This window comes from Colias croceus, chromosome 19 (genome assembly GCF_905220415.1).
Source record: "Colias croceus chromosome 19, ilColCroc2.1".
Classification (NCBI taxonomy): domain Eukaryota; kingdom Metazoa; phylum Arthropoda; class Insecta; order Lepidoptera; family Pieridae; genus Colias; species Colias croceus.
The window spans coordinates 5,766,753-5,790,330 of NC_059555.1; the positions used below are offsets into that span (position 1 = coordinate 5,766,753).

General features: G+C 29.9%; 2 protein-coding genes across 2 annotated transcripts; both read right to left on the reverse strand.

Moving 5' to 3' along the window:
* Window positions 1-1,530: 1,530 nt before the first annotated feature.
* LOC123700145 lies at window positions 1,531-8,358 on the reverse strand. The gene is made up of 6 exons (XM_045647276.1): window positions 8,140-8,358; window positions 5,503-5,659; window positions 5,029-5,146; window positions 4,562-4,696; window positions 4,012-4,225; window positions 1,531-2,291 (listed from the first exon to the last, which is right to left on the reverse strand). Exons 1-6 carry the CDS (start codon window positions 8,300-8,302, stop codon window positions 2,137-2,139), a joined length of 942 nt encoding a protein of 313 aa, XP_045503232.1. The 5' UTR covers window positions 8,303-8,358; the 3' UTR covers window positions 1,531-2,136.
* A 3,113-nt stretch (window positions 8,359-11,471) lies between these two features.
* On the reverse strand, window positions 11,472-22,605 carry LOC123700323 (clavesin-1-like). Its single transcript, XM_045647505.1, has 6 exons — window positions 22,338-22,605; window positions 15,693-15,849; window positions 14,486-14,603; window positions 13,708-13,842; window positions 12,692-12,905; window positions 11,472-12,086 (listed from the first exon to the last, which is right to left on the reverse strand). The coding sequence occupies exons 1-6, from the start codon at window positions 22,498-22,500 to the stop codon at window positions 11,932-11,934; spliced, it is 942 nt and encodes a 313-aa protein (XP_045503461.1). The 5' UTR covers window positions 22,501-22,605; the 3' UTR covers window positions 11,472-11,931.
* Window positions 22,606-23,578: the final 973 nt, after the last annotated feature.

A 23,578-nucleotide genomic window follows, 5' to 3' on the forward strand; every position in this document is an offset into this window, starting at 1 on the left:
AAGCGATATTGGTCTATAGTCTATACTAATATTAAAAAAGGTTTGTAATTATGTATATATGTATGTATGGTTTTTACGCATAAACTACTGGACCGATTTTGATGAAATTTGGCACAGACAATCTTTAGACCCTGAGAAAGAAAATAGGCTACCTTTTGTTGCGAAATATGTACCACGGGCGAAGCCGGAGCTGACCACTAGTTGTTTATATGTACGTTATACGTACGTTCTCAGAATAATAAATAATCTTTTATTATTCGTTTGCTTCTTGCTTATAATCTTACCATTTTGAAAAAAATCCTCATTAGGGAAACTTTACAATGAATATGAATATATACATAATAAGAAAAATATGATTAGTTATGGTATGGATTTGATTTATTAGAATAAGATAAATCTTGAGCTAAATAGAAAACCAAATTGATGAAAGACACACAGAATTGAATGAAACTCAAAATCAAAAACCTTTGCAACCTTTAGCTCTCTGAATACGAATATCTTAATCTTAATATATATAAATCTCGTGTCACAATGTTTGTCCTCAATGGACTCATAAACCACTTAACCGATTATAATAAAATTCACACACCATGTGCAGTTTGATCCAACTTGAGAGATAGGATAGGTTTTATCCCGGAAATCCCACGGGAAAGGGAACTATGCGGGGTTTTGTATGAAAACGCGGGCGAAGCCGCGGGCGGAAAGCTAGTTAATTGATAAAATAAAAATAAATAATAAAGTTTGATAAACTACAGCAGCTTTTGAAGTTCACTCGAAAAAGGCTGAGGGAGGAGGCACGTTTTTAACTGTATCATACAAAATGTCATGTTATAATGAGGTTTAAATTATTCATTTGTTTAAAAACATTTTATATTTATTGACCTTGTTATTGACCTAGATAATTAAGGAGTGCTTCAACTTCGAATCTGCTTTATGTCTGTTTTTGCCTAACTCGAATATAACTAAAACTTTACCATAATCATACGAATGCATATTGCATAATGATTTTTTTTTACTTTAGAATCTTGTGATAACGTGAATAATGTGATGTCAAAGTTTTGAACCTTTTACCAGTTTTATCTTATAAAATATCATCTAATTACTTGTCGTACTCGATAAAGGGAAAGTATCAAACACCTAACTCGTTCATTTTCCTATAGTCAGGTGACAGTTTTAAAACTTTTTTTTAGAAGAACTTTCAAATAATAATTAAAATAAATAGAACTATCCTATTTGTTGAAATTTATATAGATTTGTTCAATAGTATGAGTTATTATAATATCTTTGAATTATATACTTATGTGCAAATTTCTCATTTTTTAACCATCTTATTATAATAAAAACGTAATACTTACAGATGATATGAATACAAATAAAACTACATAATAATTTTATTAAAAAAGGGTAAAAAAGAAAGATGATTTTAAGCAGATATAACTTTATTTATATACATAATTGTGTTTTTCTTGATGTTTTTAAACACAGTAACTTATTTATTGAATTAAATACTAAATGACATTACCAATATTGAAAAATAAGACGAATTTATGTTAATTGTATCAGTTCTAACATTGCAATTAATTTAATATAATAATATACAAACCCTCCATCCATTATTATCAACAGAAAATACCAATTAACTGCAAATGTATGCAAATAACATAACCTATTCTATGTTTTTATTTAAATTATCATTATCCTTAATCATATTTAAAATAAAAATAAAGGAAATAATAAACAATAGATAATATTTCAATTTGAAGAAAAACTAAACACAAATTAAACCAAATTTCCACCTTCACGCACTGAAGGTTTCGTGTTAAATAATATATATTTTTTACATTTTTCCAAGCTATACAAATCAAATTTATAAAAACGTGAAAATTATAAGTATCATATTATAATATTATCAAACAAAATTGTTATCCGTCCCATGTGCCTGTTGGCTGTTTGTCTGTCTATTCATGATAATCTCAAGAACTGTACTGCACCTATGGATTAATAGATAGCGTGTTTATCAATGAAGATTATAATATTGTTATACATTAATTTTAGTATAATTTTCTAAGTTATTGACGACGGGAGCAAAGTCGCGGGTGGAATGCTAGGGCACAATAAAATATAAGAGATAAAATTCTAATCTACACTCAACACTCGGAATGTCCCAGGCATGCCAGCGTACTCTTCGTTGAACCGATTGTTCTGACGAAGATTTTCGTTAGTTTTCGCTCCCCTCATTTCTCGCATGTAGTCCATGACATCTTTCGACGATAGAACGTTCACCCAGTCATCTAAAAGTATAAAATTTAAGTATAATATAATATTTTTAGTATTTTATTTAATTGATTTATATTACTGTATTAGGTCTTACACATCATTTCAATGCTGAAAACGGTTAAGTAATTACATACAAAACTGTTTTCAATAGTGTTTAGGCATCATTTAATTCCTGAAAACTGGTAAGGACAAATATAGCCGTTTTTATTATCTTTAATGAGTGTCGATAAACTATAGTAAAATCACTGAATATACTAGAAACGCTAAAGTATTAAGTATGACTGAATGAGAGCCGAAGTACTATCATTATAACAATTTATTGATTTTCTATTAAAATATATAGACTGTAGTGGAAGGTACCATTGTATAACGTAGTAATGTAGAACTAGTACCTAACTATTTAGTAATAGTGATCGAACCTATCTTGCTAGTAACAAAAACATAAAGGAAAACTGAAAACTGAAATAACTGTATATAAATCAAACGTTTGAGAACTAAAAAAGCAATTCCTAGTCAACCTCTTATACAAAAATAACAACCATTGTAAAAACAATGAAGATCTAAGAAGGCCTATTGAAGTGAAAATCGGTATTTCTTAGAAACGCATTGAGTATTGTTACTGATAATAATTTTAATGATCAAATTCTTGAATTTCTTTTTCAAATTTCTTTGTCTTCTCTTTTCTTCTCTTTGTTGATAAAACAATTTATGAAGCATCTCATAGTGAAAAAAATTCGCTTACCACAGTCTGTGCGTGTGTGTACCTACTTTACATCTATAAAATTACGCAATTACGTAATATTTTGATAAAATTTTGTTTTTATTAAATTTCGAGAAAATCATTTAAACGTCGCAAAATATTAAGTGGTTTATAAAAGAACTAGTATTTAAGGGTCAAGGCTCTCAGTCTTTTTTAATGAGTTACATTTCAATTAGTTTAGTTCGTGTAATTAATTAAATGAATTATGTTATGTGTGCCAAATAGGGTAAAGTGTTTTGTATGTAATAAGTAAGAAAACTATTATAATATTATATTCTGTGGTTATAGCACAGATTGCTTAATTACTTTGACAAATAGTAAGGGGGCGCCCATAAATTACGTAAAGTGTGTTTTCAATTTTTGAACTTTACACCCCCTCCCCCTTTCCCCAGCGTAAGGATTGAAGATTTGATTCGCCCCATAAAAATGTCACGTAATTTATGGACGCGCCCTAATTGGTGCTATAACCGCAGATTACTACAATTTGTAAATAGCACCTACTACGTAAGTAATATTTGACATCAGTCAATAACAAAAAGTTTTCCGTCAATAGTCATCTTTATCGACAGAAAGTTTTTTTGTTATTGACTTACAAAAACGATTTCAAAGGACAAAACGTAGACCGTATAAAATGTTTCTTAATAATATAATAGCATAATACAATATCTGTTAAGATAATTTACGTTGACAGAATCATAAAAAAAAATGTTTACGCACTTATTTTATAACGACTAGAAACCGAGGTTTCCTCCAATATAATATTATAAACTAGATTTCCGCCCGCGGCTTCGCCTGCTTTCTAGACCCTAATAAATTATATACCAAAACCATCTTCTTGAATTCTTGATTCACTCTATCTGTTTAAAACATCACATTAAAATCTGTAGCATAGTTTTAAAGTTTTTTAGCATAGGGACGTAGGGACAGAGAAAGCGACTTTGTTTTATACTATGTATTGATGAATAATAACCAACCTTGCAATTCTTTTATAGATTTTTCATATCCTCCAAAATCCACGGGTAGCACATCTTTTCCAATAATATCAAACAATTCATCACTAGACTTATGAATATGTATGCGGCTTGCTAATTTTGGTTTTAGTATCTGTTTGAAGATCTGCACTAGAAGGTCGATCGCTTTTGACTGTGTGATCATGTGGATGCCCTTTACCTTCATACCGTAGCCATCCTGAAGAATAGAGCATGTTTTAAACTTTTAAAGTAGGAAATAGTGTAATTATACAGATCATCTTATCAACAAGAAATAGAGGCTAAAGTTTAACAATAATAAGAAAATAAATCAGAAACTAATGCATTATTTTCCCATGTCGTTTCACGTTACGTTTTGTAAGTAGATGCCTTATACTTTAAACGTTATATCTAAATGTTTTTAATATTAGAATACCCAAATTATAAAAAATATAAAGAAACCAATTTCACTTCAAATCTATTTGATTATCCAATTATGATGCATTTTTATTCCTAAAAAAAATTTAAGTATGTGTTATAAAACTGTATTCCTCACCATATAAATACTGAAAGCTTGTCTCAATTCGACGACATTAATGTTGGAGACAAATTTAACTAAATCTACTTCGGTCAGGTCATATACCACACGGAATCCATCAACGTAGTCATACCGCCTTACGTACTCTGAAATCTAAAAGAAATGTTTCATAATAAATGTACATATATATTAAGTTAAATAAATACACATAAACACAAAGTTTCTTATGATATATTTCAACCAAAAATTCTTTATCAAGTTTTTAAACTTAAACAAAATTATTATTGAACCTTTTAGTGGTTTTGAAAATGTATCAACGATAACATATTATTTATAAACTACTATGCGAATATTAACGAATTTGCTTGCAGGCGTAAAGTATGTTAAAATATGAGTATCGAAAAATTTGCTTAGACTAAAACTCAATGAAAATGGATGATAAAATTATAATTTTTATTTACAGATATTTGATGATAATTACTTACAAGAATGCAGAACCTATACACTACACTAATATGCTGAGCATTAGTGGGTGTCTTCAAAGCCTTCGCTACGAACAATCGATGATGTTCCTTTGTTAATTTTGGACAGATTGCTACATTTCTGCAAGAGTAAATAAAAAGTATTTTAGGAGTTTTTATCGTTACAATTAAGTTAAATTGAAATACGATATGCCAAAGTAATATATTACCTAATAGATTAGTTTCACTGGCGTAAGATCCGGATCAAAGTTACATTCTATAAATTTAATGTCTGATTCTGATCTGTTTTAGGCTACTTTTCTAATGAATGCGCAAATGAAAAATATAGCTGTTCCATATTTTTCATATATGAATCAAGTTTTAGGACAGATTTAGTTTGTAATTTATTATCGAATCTTTCATATTAAACTAGTATTTAGTCGTGTTTTATTTTACGCAAGTATTTACATAAAAATACTTTAAGGAATTAAAACTTACATAACTTCAAACATTACGTTCAAGTCCTTCTTAGGGTTTAGTTCTTGGAAGAATTCAGGCATCAGAGTTTTAACTGTGCACATTTTGTCGAGTCGCTTCTTTGCATTTTCTATCGATCCTTTTGATGTTATTATACATGACTCCAAATAGGGATCAGCTGCGGAAAATAAATGTAATAATTAATTATTATTAAATAATGTTTATTTTTAAGAATAAATGAAGAGTTAATTAAGAAATACCATGAAAAATTAGAAAATTTATATGCGGAAATGTTTTTAAACAGTGCAATCTGTGCAATAAGTGCAGCTAATTAGCTGTGGTTTAAAAAATAATATAAAAACTATAAATAATATAATATTATATTTTACATCATGCTCTTAATTTTTCACATAAATATTCCATACTAATATTATAAATGCGAAAGTAACTCTGTCTGTCTGTCTGTTATTACTCAATCACGCCTAAACTTCTGAACCAATTTTCATGAAACTTGGTATGGAGATATTTTGATACCCGAGGGAGGACATGCTACTTTTTATCCCGGGAAAATGACGCAATCCCGGATATCCCACGGGAACGGGAACTATGCGTGTTTTTCTTTGACTGCGCGGGCGAAGACGCGGGCGGAAACCTAGTTTAATATATTTATTGAATACTTCAAAAGTGAATAGTCAGCTTTGTTTGAGTTTTAATAATATTTAAAATATGGGATAATTATTATTTATTCGTCATTCTACGTCCACGTCATTCTATAAGCCTTCTAGAAAGTTAATTTGTCAAGGAACTCCACAAACGTTAATATTAATATCTATGCTAGTTATACTAAAGAAATTAGGTCTAGGACAATCTAGTTTGCAGTAAAATTGCTCAGGTGATGAATAATAATAAAATAAAGGTTTTATCTTCGCTGCGTAAAATTATAAACATTATAGGCGTTATTTGTAGAAATAAATTTTTATTTACTGAAGTATTTTTGGAATCAAATTCGTACATCTTTGAAACGTGATTCGCTTTTACTGGTCTCAAACGTGATGGTAGTTTAACAATTTATTAATCTAGTATCGTTTTATGTCTATGGTATTTTAAATTTTAATATTATATGTATAATAATGTAATATAAATACATGAACAAATGCACATTCACACCTATACTAATATTATAAAGCTGCAGACTTTGTTTTTTGGTTAGCTGGGCGCTAATTCCAACTACGGACACGATTTGAAAAATTATGTCACAATTAGATAGTGCATTTATCGAGGAAGGATTACATATTATGATACCTATATTCACGCTAAAACCAATTACAGCTAGTGTATTATTTTAGTGAAGCTTCCTTTAATCTTATCTCATTTAGATCACTTTAATACCCCAAATTAAATGCACATGTTAACTCTGATTAATTATTGCTCTAGATTGGTTATATTTGACCAACTTTTAGCGTTTAGCTACTATTATGTATTCTGTGCAACTTTACAAGAACAGCATTCTGGCATTTACAACAGATGGTCTGGCTGACCTAGACTTTTAATTTTACACCACTTAAGTGCTAAGTTTATTACGTGTTTTATGACCGACTTTAAATCATATAAAATGATATAGAGTGCATGCTAAAGTTAATCAGTTTTCACAAAATATACTTATATTACATATTTATTGAAATAATTAAAAATCGAATCTTGGGGTATGCCTTATGAGTCACATATACATTTCACGTATTTATCATTTATGAGTTTCTTATGGATCTACTCTATTTCACAACTTCCTATTTATTTACTTTATAGTATTATATAAGCAGTATTATAATGACATTCTACTGTTCTTAGTGTTAATAATTGACTAACAAACTAAAAATAATTCAAATGTCTACATTTTTAATATGAAAAAAAACCCGTGTAAAACCGTTTCCTTTTAAATCTTTAAAAATTTAGGACCAGACAAAAAGTAAGAATATGACTATAATAACAGAACAGAAGATTTTTGAATTATAATAAGTAATTTTCCATTAGTTTACGTGGACAATAATTATATGAAATTAAACACGTTTTTTCGACTATTTTAATATAAGACAAATTTACGGGGACTATTCGCAAACATTAGCCTATGCATATAATATTTTAAATAGGCATATTTTATACAAATGTGCCTGTAAAACTAGTTTGATTGAATTAAATTAAGCCTACAACCTTCATTTAGTAGATGTTATTGACGTATTTAAAAGAGTTTTTATTTATTTATATAATAAGCATAAGCATTATTGTCGAAATTAATATTTGCATTGAAAACTTCTTTAGTCGCGTTGATCTCCAGAAAATGTCTAATGGTTTCGCTTTACCGGCTTGCTGGTGTTCTCAAAATTCACATTTAAATACCAAAATTGTAATTATAAGTGTACACTTCTATCAGCAGTCTTTGTGACTGATTTGCTTTTTAACTGAATTATTTAATTTTATTTAAAAGAGAAAAAATAAACATGCTTCTCTCATTGGAGAGAGAAGAGCTGTTCCTTTGCAGTGCGCGTTAAAAAATATATTGATGATATTGTTTACGATATTATCAGAAAAACAAATAATAAAATAAGATAATATATCATCATAGAACTTAAAATGTCGAAAAATTAAAAAATAAACAATACTAACGAAAATCCTTCTTCAAGAAGTGCGGTTGACTTTCCACCCATTTCTTCAAGATTTCGATGGCGTGTCGCCTGTCTTCTTCTTTTTCTAAATTGATGCTTTTTCTTACAAACTCCACGGTATCTGTGTGTAATTGTAACAGCTTATTCCCTTGTATTTCTACCATTTTTCCTTAGAGATGAATATGTGTACTCACTACAACTGCTTCATTTAAACTGCGGTGATAAGCTGCGATTTTTACTACTGAACGCTGGTTAATATTATTATATTTATATTTGCAAAACGTCAATAGGCTTTTTAAATTATTATTTTAATTATTTAAAACTTTTATAATAACAGCTGTAAGGGACCTTTAATGAATAAAATAAAACAATAATAAATGCCAATTGCAAGTAAATAATTTATTGTTTAATTGCAATGATAATGGATATAACTACATATTTTAAAAATTATATTTTTTTAATTTGATTTGTTGTAAGTTTAATAAGAATAAATAATAAAGTTTTTATTTACATTGTTCTTGAGGGGTTACAGTCCTTAATTTAAAATGCATTACAAAAAGAGAGTATATTATTTTAATGGTCATTGTCATTGAGTTATTTTTATTTGATTTGAAACACAGGACGTTTCAAAAACTTATACTAGAGTAATCATTTTGGAAAATATATATTATTGATAGCTTCTATAAATTAAATTGAAAAGCTCTTGCTCTCTCGCGTTCTCTTGCCATAAATACCATAATGTTGTGATCAAAAAGTCATTTAAAAAAATAATTTACGGAATTCTTTAAGTGTCGCGAGTCAGCCTCGAACTTATATTAATGGATTTTTGATTTTTTTCCACACTCAGTAGATTTTACTACATATTATAATTTATATCATAGAAAATAATATTTCAAAAAACTACGTTACCCTATGGAAAAAAAAACCCACCCACCTTGAACATTTTTAGAAGAACCAATACCTAATCAAATAATGTTAAGTGATAGTGTCTAGTGAATTGAAAATTAATTTATTAAAATGAATGTTAAACGTAATAAAAAAACTCACCAAAGTTTGCTGTTTTATTTCTCTTCACAATGCTAATTATATAAACACTATTTTGTTAGCTTCACTTGCTTCGCTCTATGTTTGTAAGTCAGTACTTTAGACTAAATTTTCTCACTTTAAACGGATATAACAGATTTAATTCAATCTTCGTACACTTGTCAACTGTGTAACTTCAATAATTTCATGATTTTCAGCGTGTTTTTTTTTAACTATATTAATTTATTTCTATATCTTAATTTCATTTTTGGTATAATATTGCATTGTAAATTGTTTAAAATATGTCAATCCTTGACCTGTTAGTACCTACAAAACAATTATTTTTTCATTCAAGAGTATGGTCAGCCCCCCTAGCCAAGTGGCTTTCTGTTAGCGTAGCGTTCAATAGAATAGACTACGAATGTATGAGATTGACGTAAGCTGTAGATAAACGTATCTGTTGAACGCTACGCTAACAGAAAGCCACTTGGCTAGGGGGGCTGGTTGAATAAAAAATGTCATTATCGAGGTGAGCTGATCTCAGCAAAAGTTCATGAGTTGTCTGAAAATCGAGTTATTAAGGACGTCCAGGAAACATATTAAAAACCAAAATTGCATTCAGATATTAGATTATTACCTATTAAAGAAAATAATTATGTATATTGGTTGACATACCACGGAGATATAGAAATGTACCTACCTACATCTCTTTTAAAACGACATCGACAACGATATTGCGAAGGATCGTTTTGTGAATGACAGTTTAATAAAAGTAATGTATTTATTAATAAAAATAATACAATAAATAATGAAACAAGACTACTGTCACTGTTTACCTTAATCCTACTAATATTATAAATGCGAAAGTTTGTATGGATGTATGGATGTTTGTTACTCTTTCACGTAAAAACTACTGAACCGATTACAATGAAATTTAGCACACATATAGAAGGTAACTTGGATTAACAAATAGGATAGTTTTTATCCCGGAAATCCCACGGGAACGGGAACTATGCGGGTTTTCCTTTGCAAACGCGGGCGAAGCCGCGGGCGGAAATCTAATTAACTATAAATATACATAGCTATATACAAAATTATTGCCTGTTGTATTTAATCAGAACTCTTTAATGATAAGAGCACACATTTCTTTTTTGTTTAATTATATAGATATATTGTGTTTAGATATCGCCTAATTTATTATTATTAATTTCTGTGAATGTAGTGTTCATCTGTAATAGTTGTGCATAGTAATGTATAAATCCTATTGTTACTGTTTAACGTGAAAGACACATAATATGTAACGACTGGTGATGAACATTTTTAAAGAAAAATTAAAAAAAAAATCAGTAGACGTTCTCCAGTATAAAACTTTATTTAAAATAATTAATTATACAATTGTGTTATTTTTTACATTAATTTTCATTTTAAACTCCTTAAAAATAATAATTAGCAATTATTGCGAGCCTCGTCGGAAATAAAATATTTTTTCCCAAAAATGATACCATCTTACTCGAAACATAAAAGTAAATTTGGAAAAACTTGTTCCTTGTGTAATCCAATGCTATTTTTAGTAATTTAAAATACTTAACCATTATATTTAAGTTCGTAGGTTCAGTAGCCTAAGGGCTAGCGCATACATACAACTTTTAGTTGAACAAATATTTTGTTGTGTCTCATAAGTATAAAATGAACGGGCGCATTCTGTCAACTCGATAATTGATCGATAAAAAAGTCAAAAAGCTGTATTATTCGCTTTTTAACCGACTTCAAAAAAAGGAGGAGGTTATCATCAATTCGGCCGGTATGATTTTTTTTATGTATGTACACCGATTACTCCGAGGTTTCTGAACCGATTTACGTGATTCTTTTTTTGTTCGATGCGGGATGGTGTCGAATTGGTCCCATAACATTTTTATTCCTATATTTGAAGTCGGTTGTTTTTAACGCAGTTATCACTTGTGATTGAAAAGTTCGACAACTATCGATCACACGCTCATTGTGTATTGCAACGTATTGAAGTGCGCATAATATAATCGACTAAACAGTTGCTCCGCAAGTCACAACCGTTCAGTCTCGCTTTAGCATTGGAAGCAGAAACGAATTTTCCTATTGCTTTTAAAACGTATTTAGAGAAAAAACACAAGCTATAACTTAATGGTTAAATGACATGGTCCTTATCACTGACACAAATAACTGTTATATATTGTGTTTGATAATAAAAATAGGAACAAAGGAATCGGTTGATCTCTCAATTAATAATGTGGATCGTATACAATGAAACAAGTTTATAAATAAGAACGTTTATTTAGCTACTTATAATTAATTAATTGAGTTGATGCAAATGTCAAATGGCTTAAGACTTCTTACTTACCTACCTATTAATTAATAATTATTAAAAACACCTGCATTTAAATAACAGATTTCCATGCTTAATATGATACTGCTTAAATGATGAGCAAATATAAAATACGTACGTAAGAATAATTTCAATCAATATACACGAATACACGAATAAAATTAAAAGATTCGAAGGCTTGTAAGTTTGTTTATGTTGGATAAACACAAAAACTAGTACATGGATTTATTAAATTCTGTGTCCTTTGGAAATCTACCTTTTCCTACGTGGTATAAGCTGTTTTTTTTTATATTTTATCCCGAGTCCAACCCGGAGCTCACTCAACTCTATTTAGGATGACAAACAAAGCTTTGTAGAGTAAAAATAATATAAAGAATATACATTATACATATTTTAAAGAATGGTTTAATATATTTAATCTAGGCTTAAAACTCTAAAGGTTCCGGGCATGCCAGCGTAGTCCTCGTTAAATTTGACAGAAGGTCTGCAAGCTTCGTCGGTCTTTGCTGAGTTGATATCCCGTAAGTATTTTTTTAATTCTTCCCGGGACAATTCTTCCAGCCAGTCCTCTGAAATATTAAGTGATTTTTAGTTTAATAACTCAGGCCCCGGAATCACAAACACAATAGAAAATTTATTGTGTCGTGGACCGATCGGGCCGCTTTTCAAAAACAAAAATCGAAATATAAATAAGTTAAAGAGGAACTAGTGATTATTAGTGTGTTTCTTTAAAAATCTGAATTATAAAATGCAGTTCCATCAATCTATGTGTGTATTTCATACAAGTATAAAATACATACATAGATTGAGTGAAAAGAGAATTCACATAAGTTTTTCATAGGATACACAATTAAAGTTTTATTTATTGAAATGTTAAGTTTACGTATTATTATCTGACGACTCTTTGTTGAAATATCAAAGATTTATTTCTTTTTATTTAATTCTATTAAAAAAAAAGATAGTTACTAGTGCATACTTTAGATATTAATTATAAATTTATAAACATAATTATTCATAATCATAATCATTGTGCCAATTTGTTCAAGTGATACCACTGTCTTCAGAGTACGTGGTTATGTATGTAATAAATTTAATTTTAACCATCCTCATAAACGTTTATGTCGTAAATAGGAGAAGGACAGAAATATTAGGTACTTTAAACAAATATGATTACCGTGAATAGCTTTCAATGATTTCTCATAGCCACCAAACTCCTCAGGCAGGATATCTTTGCCAATAATTTCGTGAAGATCTTCACAAGACTTGTGCACGTAAATCCGACCACCTACTTTGGGTTTCAATATCTGTTTCAGGAGAACTACTAGACCATCAATGAACTTTGAAGCGGTTATAAGATGAATCCCTTTGATTTTCATACCGTAGCCTTCCTGGAAATGTAGATATTGTTTAGTAAAAAGTGTCTATGCTATGGATATAGTAGTTACGTCAATAACCTGGTGATAGTTATCTAGATATAAAGAATTTCTGTATAACTTATAAGTATAAAAGGCAATAGGTATTATGAAGATTCTTTTAATCACGTGAAACAAATCTACTTTTATGATAATGTTAAACAATGGTATAAGATTTCACTTATACGTCTTGTTAATAAAAAAGCAGTAGTAAAGAAAATAGCTATAGTGGCACGACTTAGTGACTTCTCCTCTACCTTTACATAAGTTGATAGGTTTAGAGAAATTTTATTTCAAAGAATTTACTATTAAATTATTCTAACATTTTAAAGTAATATGTAAACACTTAAACAAAAAAAAATCAGGTGTGTATATAGATTTAGTATCGCAATAAAATCATACTACGGTATGTATGCAGTATGGCTGCGCTCCTTCGAAATGTTAACATTGATATAAAGTTACTAAATGTGCTATGTAATGACAAATGACTAAACCATACTATATCTAGAACGCCAATGCAAATAAGATTAAGGCTGGTTGCAGAGCTTGACCGACCATCAGTGCGTACGTCAGTCGCGCTTGTCATATGTATGGAAATTCATAAAACCGTTCATAGCTAGACCGACCATACGCACGCGTATTGTCATGCGCATTAGTGTCATAGTCATACAATTGTTGATGCGTATCGTCAGGACCAACGGTACGCACTGACGGTCGGTCAAGCTCTGCAACCAGCCTAACTGACGTGATCGATTTCTACATCTATTTAAATACTTACAAGATAGATTGTCAAGGCGTGTCTCAGATCCATAGGATTTAGCTTAGTTAATAGATCCATCATGTTTATATCTGTAAAATCGACAACCAGCCTGTAACCTGTGATGATGTCGTGGGCCTTTATGTAATCTCCAATCTGCAAATGCAATAAATCATATAATATAAGTAATATTAATCGATTGAAAGTACATACATACACAAGTACATACAAGACTTGTGTAAAATAAGGAATTATTTATTCCGTTTCTATAATATAATTTCAATTTAATACTGGAATAAATAAGTAAACAACACAATTCATGAGGTAAAAATTTGTTTTTTATGCTTCGGTAATTCGTATTGTATTTGCATAATACAAATTACCGAAGCATGTCATAGGCCTAATTTCAACGTTTAGCAAATTATGAACAATAAAAAGTGCTATATAAGTTAAATTATGATATCTTGCTGACTTTGCAGCGTAATAAATATTGTACATAGTTTAATCTAGGCTGTAATTTATGTGCATACTAAATTTTAGCCAAATCGATACAATATTTTTTGCGTGAACACAAAAATTTAAACATCCATGCAGACTTTCGGATTCAAAATGCTAGTAGTCTGATAAATAACAACGAAAAAAATGTTCAATAAGTATTTTAAAATTGTATTTAATTTCTTAATGCTTTTTAATTCATAAAATTCCCCAACAACTCCGTAAAAATTCAAATCAATACAATGCTGCCGAAATTCAAGTTTGCAAGAGTAATTAAATTACCAATAAAATAAACAAGTTTTACCAAATATCCATATTTGAAGTAATTCGTTATCTGCGCTGTATCCGTGACATTTGCTGTGAGCTTCGATACGAATACTCTATAATGCTCCTTAGTCAAATTCGGTAAAATTACCGGAGTACTGAAAAAATATAACAAAACATGTAAAAATTATTGCGTAATATTTTCCTAATGACACGACATTAAAGTTATTAAAAATAAAAAAATAAAAGCACACTTTATTAAAAAACACTTTTCTTTGCATTATAATTATTTGCAAATAATATTATATTAAATTTAATTCCCAACAACTTTCTTAGGACCTCGATAAACCGAACAAGGAAGTAAATTGAACAAAAATTTAATTTAATATAGACGGAAATTAAAAGGGATATTCCGGTATTGAGGCCCGTTTTTGTAAAAATCTACAATTAATGCGTATGTAATGAGTTCCTTATTTATATTAATATATACAAAATAACGAACATGTGGGCGAATAATTATGTATAAATGTATGGTAATAGGCTCCAGAATTTTATATTTGATAAGACTTAAAGCCAAGGCCATAATTATATACTTTTGAACAAACATCATTGACTCGTGCGAAACCCGCTTTTACTCATAACCTTTTTCGGTTGATGACGTCACAATCCCTATTACCTTCGTTGCATAACAGATTATTGCTTTTGCACATTCTGTGCGAAATTTTGTAAGAGAAAGTAGACTGTAGATATTTATTTTAATTTTGTAAATTTATACTAATTAACAAGTTATAACTGCGTTAAAAACAACCGACTTCAAACTTGCACTTGCAACATTAACAAATACAGACAAAAATGCTCATAAAATAAAAACTACTGGGCCTATCCGAATAAAATTTTTATGGGACCAATTCGACACCATCCCGCAACGAACAAAAAAAGAATCACGTAAATCGGTTAAACAAAAACATACATTACATACATAAAAAAAAATAAAAAAACATACCGGCCGAATTGATAACCTCCTGCTTTTTTTGAAGTCGGTTAATTAGGTGGTACTTCATTTAATTAAAACATTTTGTACGCGTTTTCTACGTATAATTTATATTAGGTATGCACGTCAATAAAACATGTAAACAATTAACAAAAGAACATGAGCGTGGGATTTTTTGAATTCCCATGCGTATAACAAAGTACAACAATGAAAAACCCCCGTTATTTTTTGGAAATTCCCAAAAAAAAATACTTACGTTACTTCGAATACATTTTTGAAATCATTTCTGACATCGAGAACGCCAAAACACTGAGGTAATAAAGTCCTCAGGGTGCACATTCTATCGATGTATTGTTTTGCCTTCTCAATCGAGCCCTTTCCCTCTAAGATTGTTGAGCGCAGGTATCCATCAGCTGAAAATTGAGAAAATCGTTTCATTTTGTACGTAATTATTGCGAGTTCATTTTCGCTTGCACTTGCAGTTTTCAAGCGAATACAAAATATTATATTGTTGTTTTTAAATTAAAGTGAGCTTAATATATTATTATGATAGAACTTTCTAGAAGTTCTATCATAATATATTCTAACATAAGATATGTTAGTATTTCGTGTTCCTTTTTCTACAGAAAATGACTAATGTTGTTTTTGTTTCCTTACGCAGTGTTTTTTTTTTATTTTGCTAATTGTTTATTATTATTTGTTTTTTATTTTATACAAAGAATACATAACGAGTTTGAAAATTAAATGACGCAGCGTTTCAATGAAATCGATTCTAGTTTAATGTTCCAAAATGAAATATTTATTTTTTCATAAATGCGTTAGAATGTTATTTTATCTATGTCATCATTTAATATTATTTCAAAAACGCAATTAAATTGTTGATGTTTTAATTTAAATAGCAACACAATATTTGCATTAGGTAGCAAATATGATTCGTAAATAGTAAACAACACCTAATTCTAATAAAAAATGAACCGATAATTTTTTTTCAATTATGACAGCTTGCATATTATTATTTACTTTTGCAAGCACTAACTGCCATTAATTTGCTACAACGTAAACAGGCTTTCTTCGTTATTATTTCGTTGCAATAACTTAAAACATTATAATATAACACGTAATAGCACCTTGCTCATGCTTGAGGCACCACTAGAAGATAACCAATTATCATTATAATAATTATAAAATAGTTGAATTTGTCAAAAACTACGAGAGAAGACGTTGTTTATGTTTTACTAGCTGTGCCCCGCGGTTTCACCCGCATTGCTCCGCTCTTGTTGGTCTGGTAATGATATAGCCTTCAACCTTCCTCTATAAACGGGCTATCTAACACCGAAAGAATTTTTCAAATCGGACCTTCCTTCTATCTCCTGTTTGCTGAAGCTGAAGAGTTTGTTTGTTTGTTTGAACGCGCTAATCTCGGGAACTACCGGTCCGATTTGAAAAATTCTTTCGGTGTTAGATAGCCTGTTTATCGAGGAAGGCTATATATCATCACGCTACGACCAACAGGTGTGCTGCCACGAGGGTGAAACCGCGCGGAGCAGCTAGAATACATCTATACATATAATAAATCTGTAGAAGGGTCAATTCTGTACATTGAAAATATTGAAAAAATAAATAGCAGGGGGTGTTACTGGATCGATACCAAACCCAAATATGTGATTAAAAAAATTTTTGTCTGTCTGTCTGTCTGTCTGTCTGTCTGTCTGTCTGTCTGTATGTGAAGACATCACGTGAAAACTAACGGTTCGATTTCGATGAAACTTGGTATAATTATACCTTATTATCCTGGGCGTAAAATAGGATACTTTTTATCCTGGAAAAATACGTAGAAAAAAAATTAATCTTAATTTTTCAGTTGTATCCATAGACGTTGTTCTGTAGAACCGCGAAAACACGTTGCGTATTATTATACCTAGCCGTATTTGGGTCCAATAGATATTTATAATATGTCATTGTCAGAGTTACTCAAAATGGAGAAATAAACCATCCACGCGAAGACGGACATCCGCGCGAACGGAGTCGCGGGCGGAAGCTAGTATATAATAAAATACTGCATAAGTAGGTATTACTTGTTATATTTATCGATCGATTTTTAACTGATGTGTATTAAACAATCGGGTCTGTTAATTACCCTGTGCAAATAAATATATTCGGGTGCTATGTTGACACATACAAAAAAAATTATCGGCTCAATTTAATTGAACAGTATTATAATAATCCATACTAATATTATAAATGCGAAAGTAACTCTGTCTGTCTGTCTGATACTCAATCACGCCTAAACTACTGAAACAATTTGCATGAAATTTGGTATGGAGATATTTTGATACCCGAGAAAGGACATAGGCTACCTTTTATTGCGAAATATGTACCACGGGCGAAGCCGGGGCGGACCACTAGTAATATAATAAATACGCCCTTTTATTAAACCTACAACCAAAATAATAAAATGTTTTGTTTTAATATATTCTGCATAAAAGTAATCATAGGCATTTGGTAGATATATTTGTTTTTGAATTTAATCATTAATAAGTATTATGTTTTAATTCAATTTTTTAATTTAGTTCATGAATATTCAATTCGTTTAAAATTTTGATTACTCTACCAATATTAATGCAGGTATCATTCATCATTTTTGTTTTATTTTTGCATTTACTTTATAATTATATAGCATTTGTTATCATTTTATGAGTGACAATTATTATATTAAATTAAACAAAACTCGGATAGTGATAGATTAGATAAAATCATCCAAATAGATGAAAAAAAACATTAGCTTTAACTTTTAGCTTACTGTTTTTTTTTAATATAGGGTATTATGATTTTGTTGATTAATTTGTGAAATATTTTATACTAGCTTTCCGCCCGCGGCTTCGCCCGCGTTTTCAAAGAAAAACCCGTTCCCGTAGTATTTCCGGGATAAAACCTATCATATATCCTTTCTCGGGTATCAAAATATCTCTATACCAAATTTCATGCAAATTGGTTCAGTAGTTAAGGCGTGATTGAGTAACAGACAGACAGACAGACAGAGTTACTTTCGCATTTATAATATTAGTATGGATTTAAATAAATGTATATTATGTACATGTGTGTATATTTATTTGTGCTCTGCCCTACTCCTATCCATTACTTAATTTCTCTGTTTACAACCGGTTGTCTGGAAGAAATCGCTATCTAGCGATAAGGCCGCCGTTTGTTATAATGTATCCTAGGTTAAGTCTCAATTTGTAATTTATCTTGAGCAATAAAGCATAAATAAATAAATAAAAATATTGTATTTCCTGTTTGATCTTGGTTTAGATTACCTAACCATTTCATCTGATTACATTTAACTCTTTTCAAAGTATATTGTTGATTTCAATATGATATACCTAAATAAATCAATGGAATTATTGTCCAATTTTATCACATAATTATTTTGGTAGTTATATTAAAAATATATAATGAATAAATCGCTATATCAAATATAAGAAATCCTATCAAAATTATAATTGCGCAAGTATGTTTGTTTGTTACTGCTTCACTCAAAAATTGTACAGAACCGATTTTCATGAAAGTTGGCACACGTAATATAGAAGGTAACTTTGATTATCATATTAAAAGGACAGAGACTGAAACAGAGATTGAAAATCCCGCGGAAACGGCAACAACGCGAGTTTTCTTTTGACAACGCGGACGAAGCAGCGGGCGAAAACCTAGTCATAGGATGATAAGTTTTCGTTATTATAATATACTCATATAGCGTTATTATAACATACTTATGTATACTAGCTTTCCGCCCGCAGCTTTGCCCGCGAAGTCAATGAAAAACCCGCATAGTTCCCGTTCCAGTGGGATTTCCGGGATAAATAATGTCCTTTTTTGGGTAACAAAATATCTCTATACCAAATTTCATGCAAATTGGTTCAGTAGTTAAGAGTAACAGACAGACAGACAGAGTTACTTTCGCATTTATAATATTAGTATGGATTTGACTACATAATCAAAAAATTGAATTCATACACTGACAACTGACAATATTTTGGCTTAAAATATGAAGACTAAAATCACATAGCATACAAACACCTTTTATTCATATAGACGTGTGAAAAGCTTTTATCGTTAATCTAATACTCGAAAAGGAAATCACGAATTAATTATTTTTGGGCCTCTATTAGATAAAATCGATATATTATCACTCATTAAGTTGCCTAGCAACGGTGGAAAGGTCTAGAATGTTCTTATAATTTCAACAAATAAGAATGTTGCTAGGCAAACTAAGTGAGAGTGGAGATCTTTCAAAATATACAGTTTTTCCCATGGTTTATTCATGGTTTAGGCACAGCTAGTAACTTTTATATAAAAAAATATACTAACGTTTTAATTTTCTAAACTATTATTCGTTGACCCTTTAAGTAGGTACGATTTTTATTTAGAGATAACGTTAATATGTGATTAACGATATGTGTACATAATTATTGAAGTGGCTTAAATCAACAAATTCGTTCTTATAAATATTAACGAGCTAAAAACGAGTAAAATCTGAACATTAAAGACAGAAATAAAGATAAATGAAGCCAATGAATATCGATTTAAAAATTAAAATATTTTAAGAGTCGAAAAAATATATAGTATTGTCCCATTGAGTTAGTATGTACCTACTATAGTTGGTATAAGTAATTCATTTATGGGCCAAGCTATACTTTTTTACAACAGAATTCCTCATAGTATTAAAGGGTTTATTAGTGCTAAAAAATTTAAAAATTATGTAAAAAACTTATTAGTTCAAAGAGTCTATTTGCAGCATTTAGGAATATAATATGGAAGATGAAAACCCATGGCGGGTTGTCGCGTAAAAACCACAGGGCAGTTCTTTTGCATATTAATAGTACGGGAGCTAGCAACGTTTAAAAAAAAGTCATTTTAGTATAGTTGGGTTTTTGATATACTGTTTCTCTTGCTATTTCGTTTAGAGTCCGGGCTGTCTGGCTGGCCGCAGTGGTTGCGTTTATTAGTGCGCATCTTATCTGCACAGGAAAATATCCTTAATTTAAAGTCATTTTTTAACGCGTAATTTTTAATCTTTTGCCTTTAGATAGATCCATCAGACATAATTTTTTTATTACAAGACGTTTTTTTCGTTGTAAAATAGGTGCCATACGCAATTTTTATTTCAAAATAACTAAAATGTCATCGAAATAAGTGAAATTACATCAACATGAGTCCGCTTAAAAGGTAAGTAATAACTTTATTATTTATATTATATTATCCTTTTTTAATACTTATATTGAATAATTAGTAAACTAATATTTTTAATAGATGGTTTCATATTTATTACACTTTTGGGTATAAATATGAATTTGATGATATTTGTATTTTCTAGTGTTTGATTTTACGCGAGTATTATACATTTTGAAATTAAAGACTTGGGAAAATAATACAATGAATAAATCGCGTTTAAAAATAAAATCCGTTAAAAAGTCTTTAATTTCTTGATGATATTTGGTTTTTATCAAGTTTACATAACGTCCTATTTGAGGTTCGTTGGGAAAAAGGAGGCGATATGGTAGATTGTTGCAAAAAAACTGTAAATAGTAAAATGAATATTATATATATAGTATAAGTAACACAGTGATTACTTATCCTTCACTAGGACTCATGTTGATGGAATTTCACTTATTTCGATGATATTTTAATTATTTTGAAATAAAAATTGCGTCTGGCACCTATTTAACAACGAAAAAAACGTCTTGCAATAAAAAACGTATGTCTAATGGATCTATCTAAAGGCAAACGATTAAAAATTACGCGTTAAAAAATGACTTTAAATTAAGGATATTTTCCTGTGCAGATAAGATGCGCACTAATAAACGCAACCACTGGGGCCAGCCAGACAGCCGGGACTGTAACCGAAATAGCAAGAGGAACAGCATATCAAAGAACCAACTATACTAAAATGCTCACTTGTCAACGTTGCTACCTCCTAGAATATAAGATAATATTATACAGTTACATATTTGACATTAGACGACGCGGTTGGCGCAGTGGTAAAGTAACTGCCTACTGAGCCGACGGTCCCGGGTTCGATCCCCGGTCAGGGCAAATATTTGTGTGATGAAATCAATTATTTGTTCTTGGGTCTGGGTGTTATTATCTATATATGTATTTATTAAATATTATATTTATCGTCGCATAGTACCCACAACACAAGCCTTAATTGAGCTTACTGTGGGACAAGGTCGATTTGTGTAATAATGTCCTATAATATTTATTTATTTATTTTATTTATTTTGTACCTAATTAAATTGTAATACCTACTGACATTATTAAAAAGAGCAACTATGGAGTTTATAGCCGGTTCTTCTCCATAGATACTGCTTTCCGAATCGGTGATAAATGTTAAAAATTAGACGTTTCAACAGTGCTTCTCGAAGAATTCTAATTGTAAAAATAAATGTTTGAGTTTGAGTTTACTATGTACACGTAGTACATAGTAACTCAATGTATTGTCCAATGATTTCGTCTCCATAAATTTAATTTTTAAAATACTCCATCAATGAACCAACAATTTCAATTAATAAACTATTACAAAGTTGTCTTAATTATTTTAATCGCAAATCTGATTTTCTTGTTAAATAGAACTTGTAACATGTAATTATTTAAGCAAGATCCGAGAGATAATTTCCTTGATTTCTCCATTTTAAATAAGTGTTACCTCACTTTATTAAATAACATGCAATTCAAATTATTTACTAAATTAAACAACCAACTTCCTTGAGCCTTTTCTTTTTGAGCCTTATTCCATTCCATCACCGAAATATGGTTATTATTAAAATTATAAAAATTACCGAATAAATTGATCTGATAGAATTTATTACATTAAATTAAAATAACATTAAAAAAATATACTCACTGAAGTCAGTCCTAGTAAAATGCGGTTGTTTCTTAACCCAATCCCGTAATATTTTGATAGACTCCTCCATAGCTCCCGGCTTGTCCAAATTATATTCTTTAAGAATAACATCGGTTGAATCGGGGCGGAGGTGCAACAAAGTATTTTTGGGCTTGAACTGCATTTTAATGGATAATTACTTCTTAGTAATATAACCTCTCGCTGCGAAGGCGTATTGTAAACTGCTTGCAAAGTATCGCGGTGCTTAACATCAAAATAAAACAGGTCAGGATTTTTGCGTACATTTCATTAATAAGGAAGCTGTATGAAGTGATACTATATTAAAACTGTAACAAAGAGTTTTATATTACGCACACACTGCACTTTGATTGTCGTATTCATAATATCGCTGCGTATTATAAAATGTATGTAACTTTCCTCTTGTATTATTTTTAATTTTGACGCACGATATATTTTATTAATTCTATATAATAGATATTTGTAGTAGTATCTGAAAGGCCTTTCAGATGTACTTTAACAATAGCAATGTGTTTTAAACAGATATGAGATATACCTACGTTATACAATCACATCTTCGATTATTTTAATATATCTCAGCTCGATTCTAAAAAGTGATATTATAAAAATAGATAAAAATTTCTGTATCAAATAAAATGTTTATAGATTGTTTAATATATAACTTTTCAATTAAGAAAAAACAAATATATTTTAATTTGGTGACGTGTTGTATGACGTTGACATGCGTGTTTGTTGGTCGTTCCTTGTTTATTTTGATAGTCTTTCAATGTTTTTAAATATCTATTTCAGAGTAAATTATCAAATCTTATATAGTATGTATATTTGGGCATTTTATCAATATTTAGCAAGGAGTCATAATATGACGGTCATATCATTCTCCGTTAACAGCAGGTCATACAGATGTCATTGAACTTTTCGGTTTTCGAACAAGTCGATTACCTCACATTATATTTTATACACAGATTGAGTTATATTTATGTTATCTGTATATCTGTATGAAATGGTATGAAATGAAAAAAAAAGTATTTCGAAATTTTCAATTATATTAAAGGGCAAGTTCTATCCGGTCGTCATTCACCCATAGCTTTGGCCAGGTATTACTAAATTTTATAGTTTTATTGCATTAACTACTAGCTGCGCCCCGCGTTTTCACCCACGTGATTCCACTCCGGTTGGTACAGCATGATTATATAGCCTTCCTCGATAAACGGGCTATCTAACAC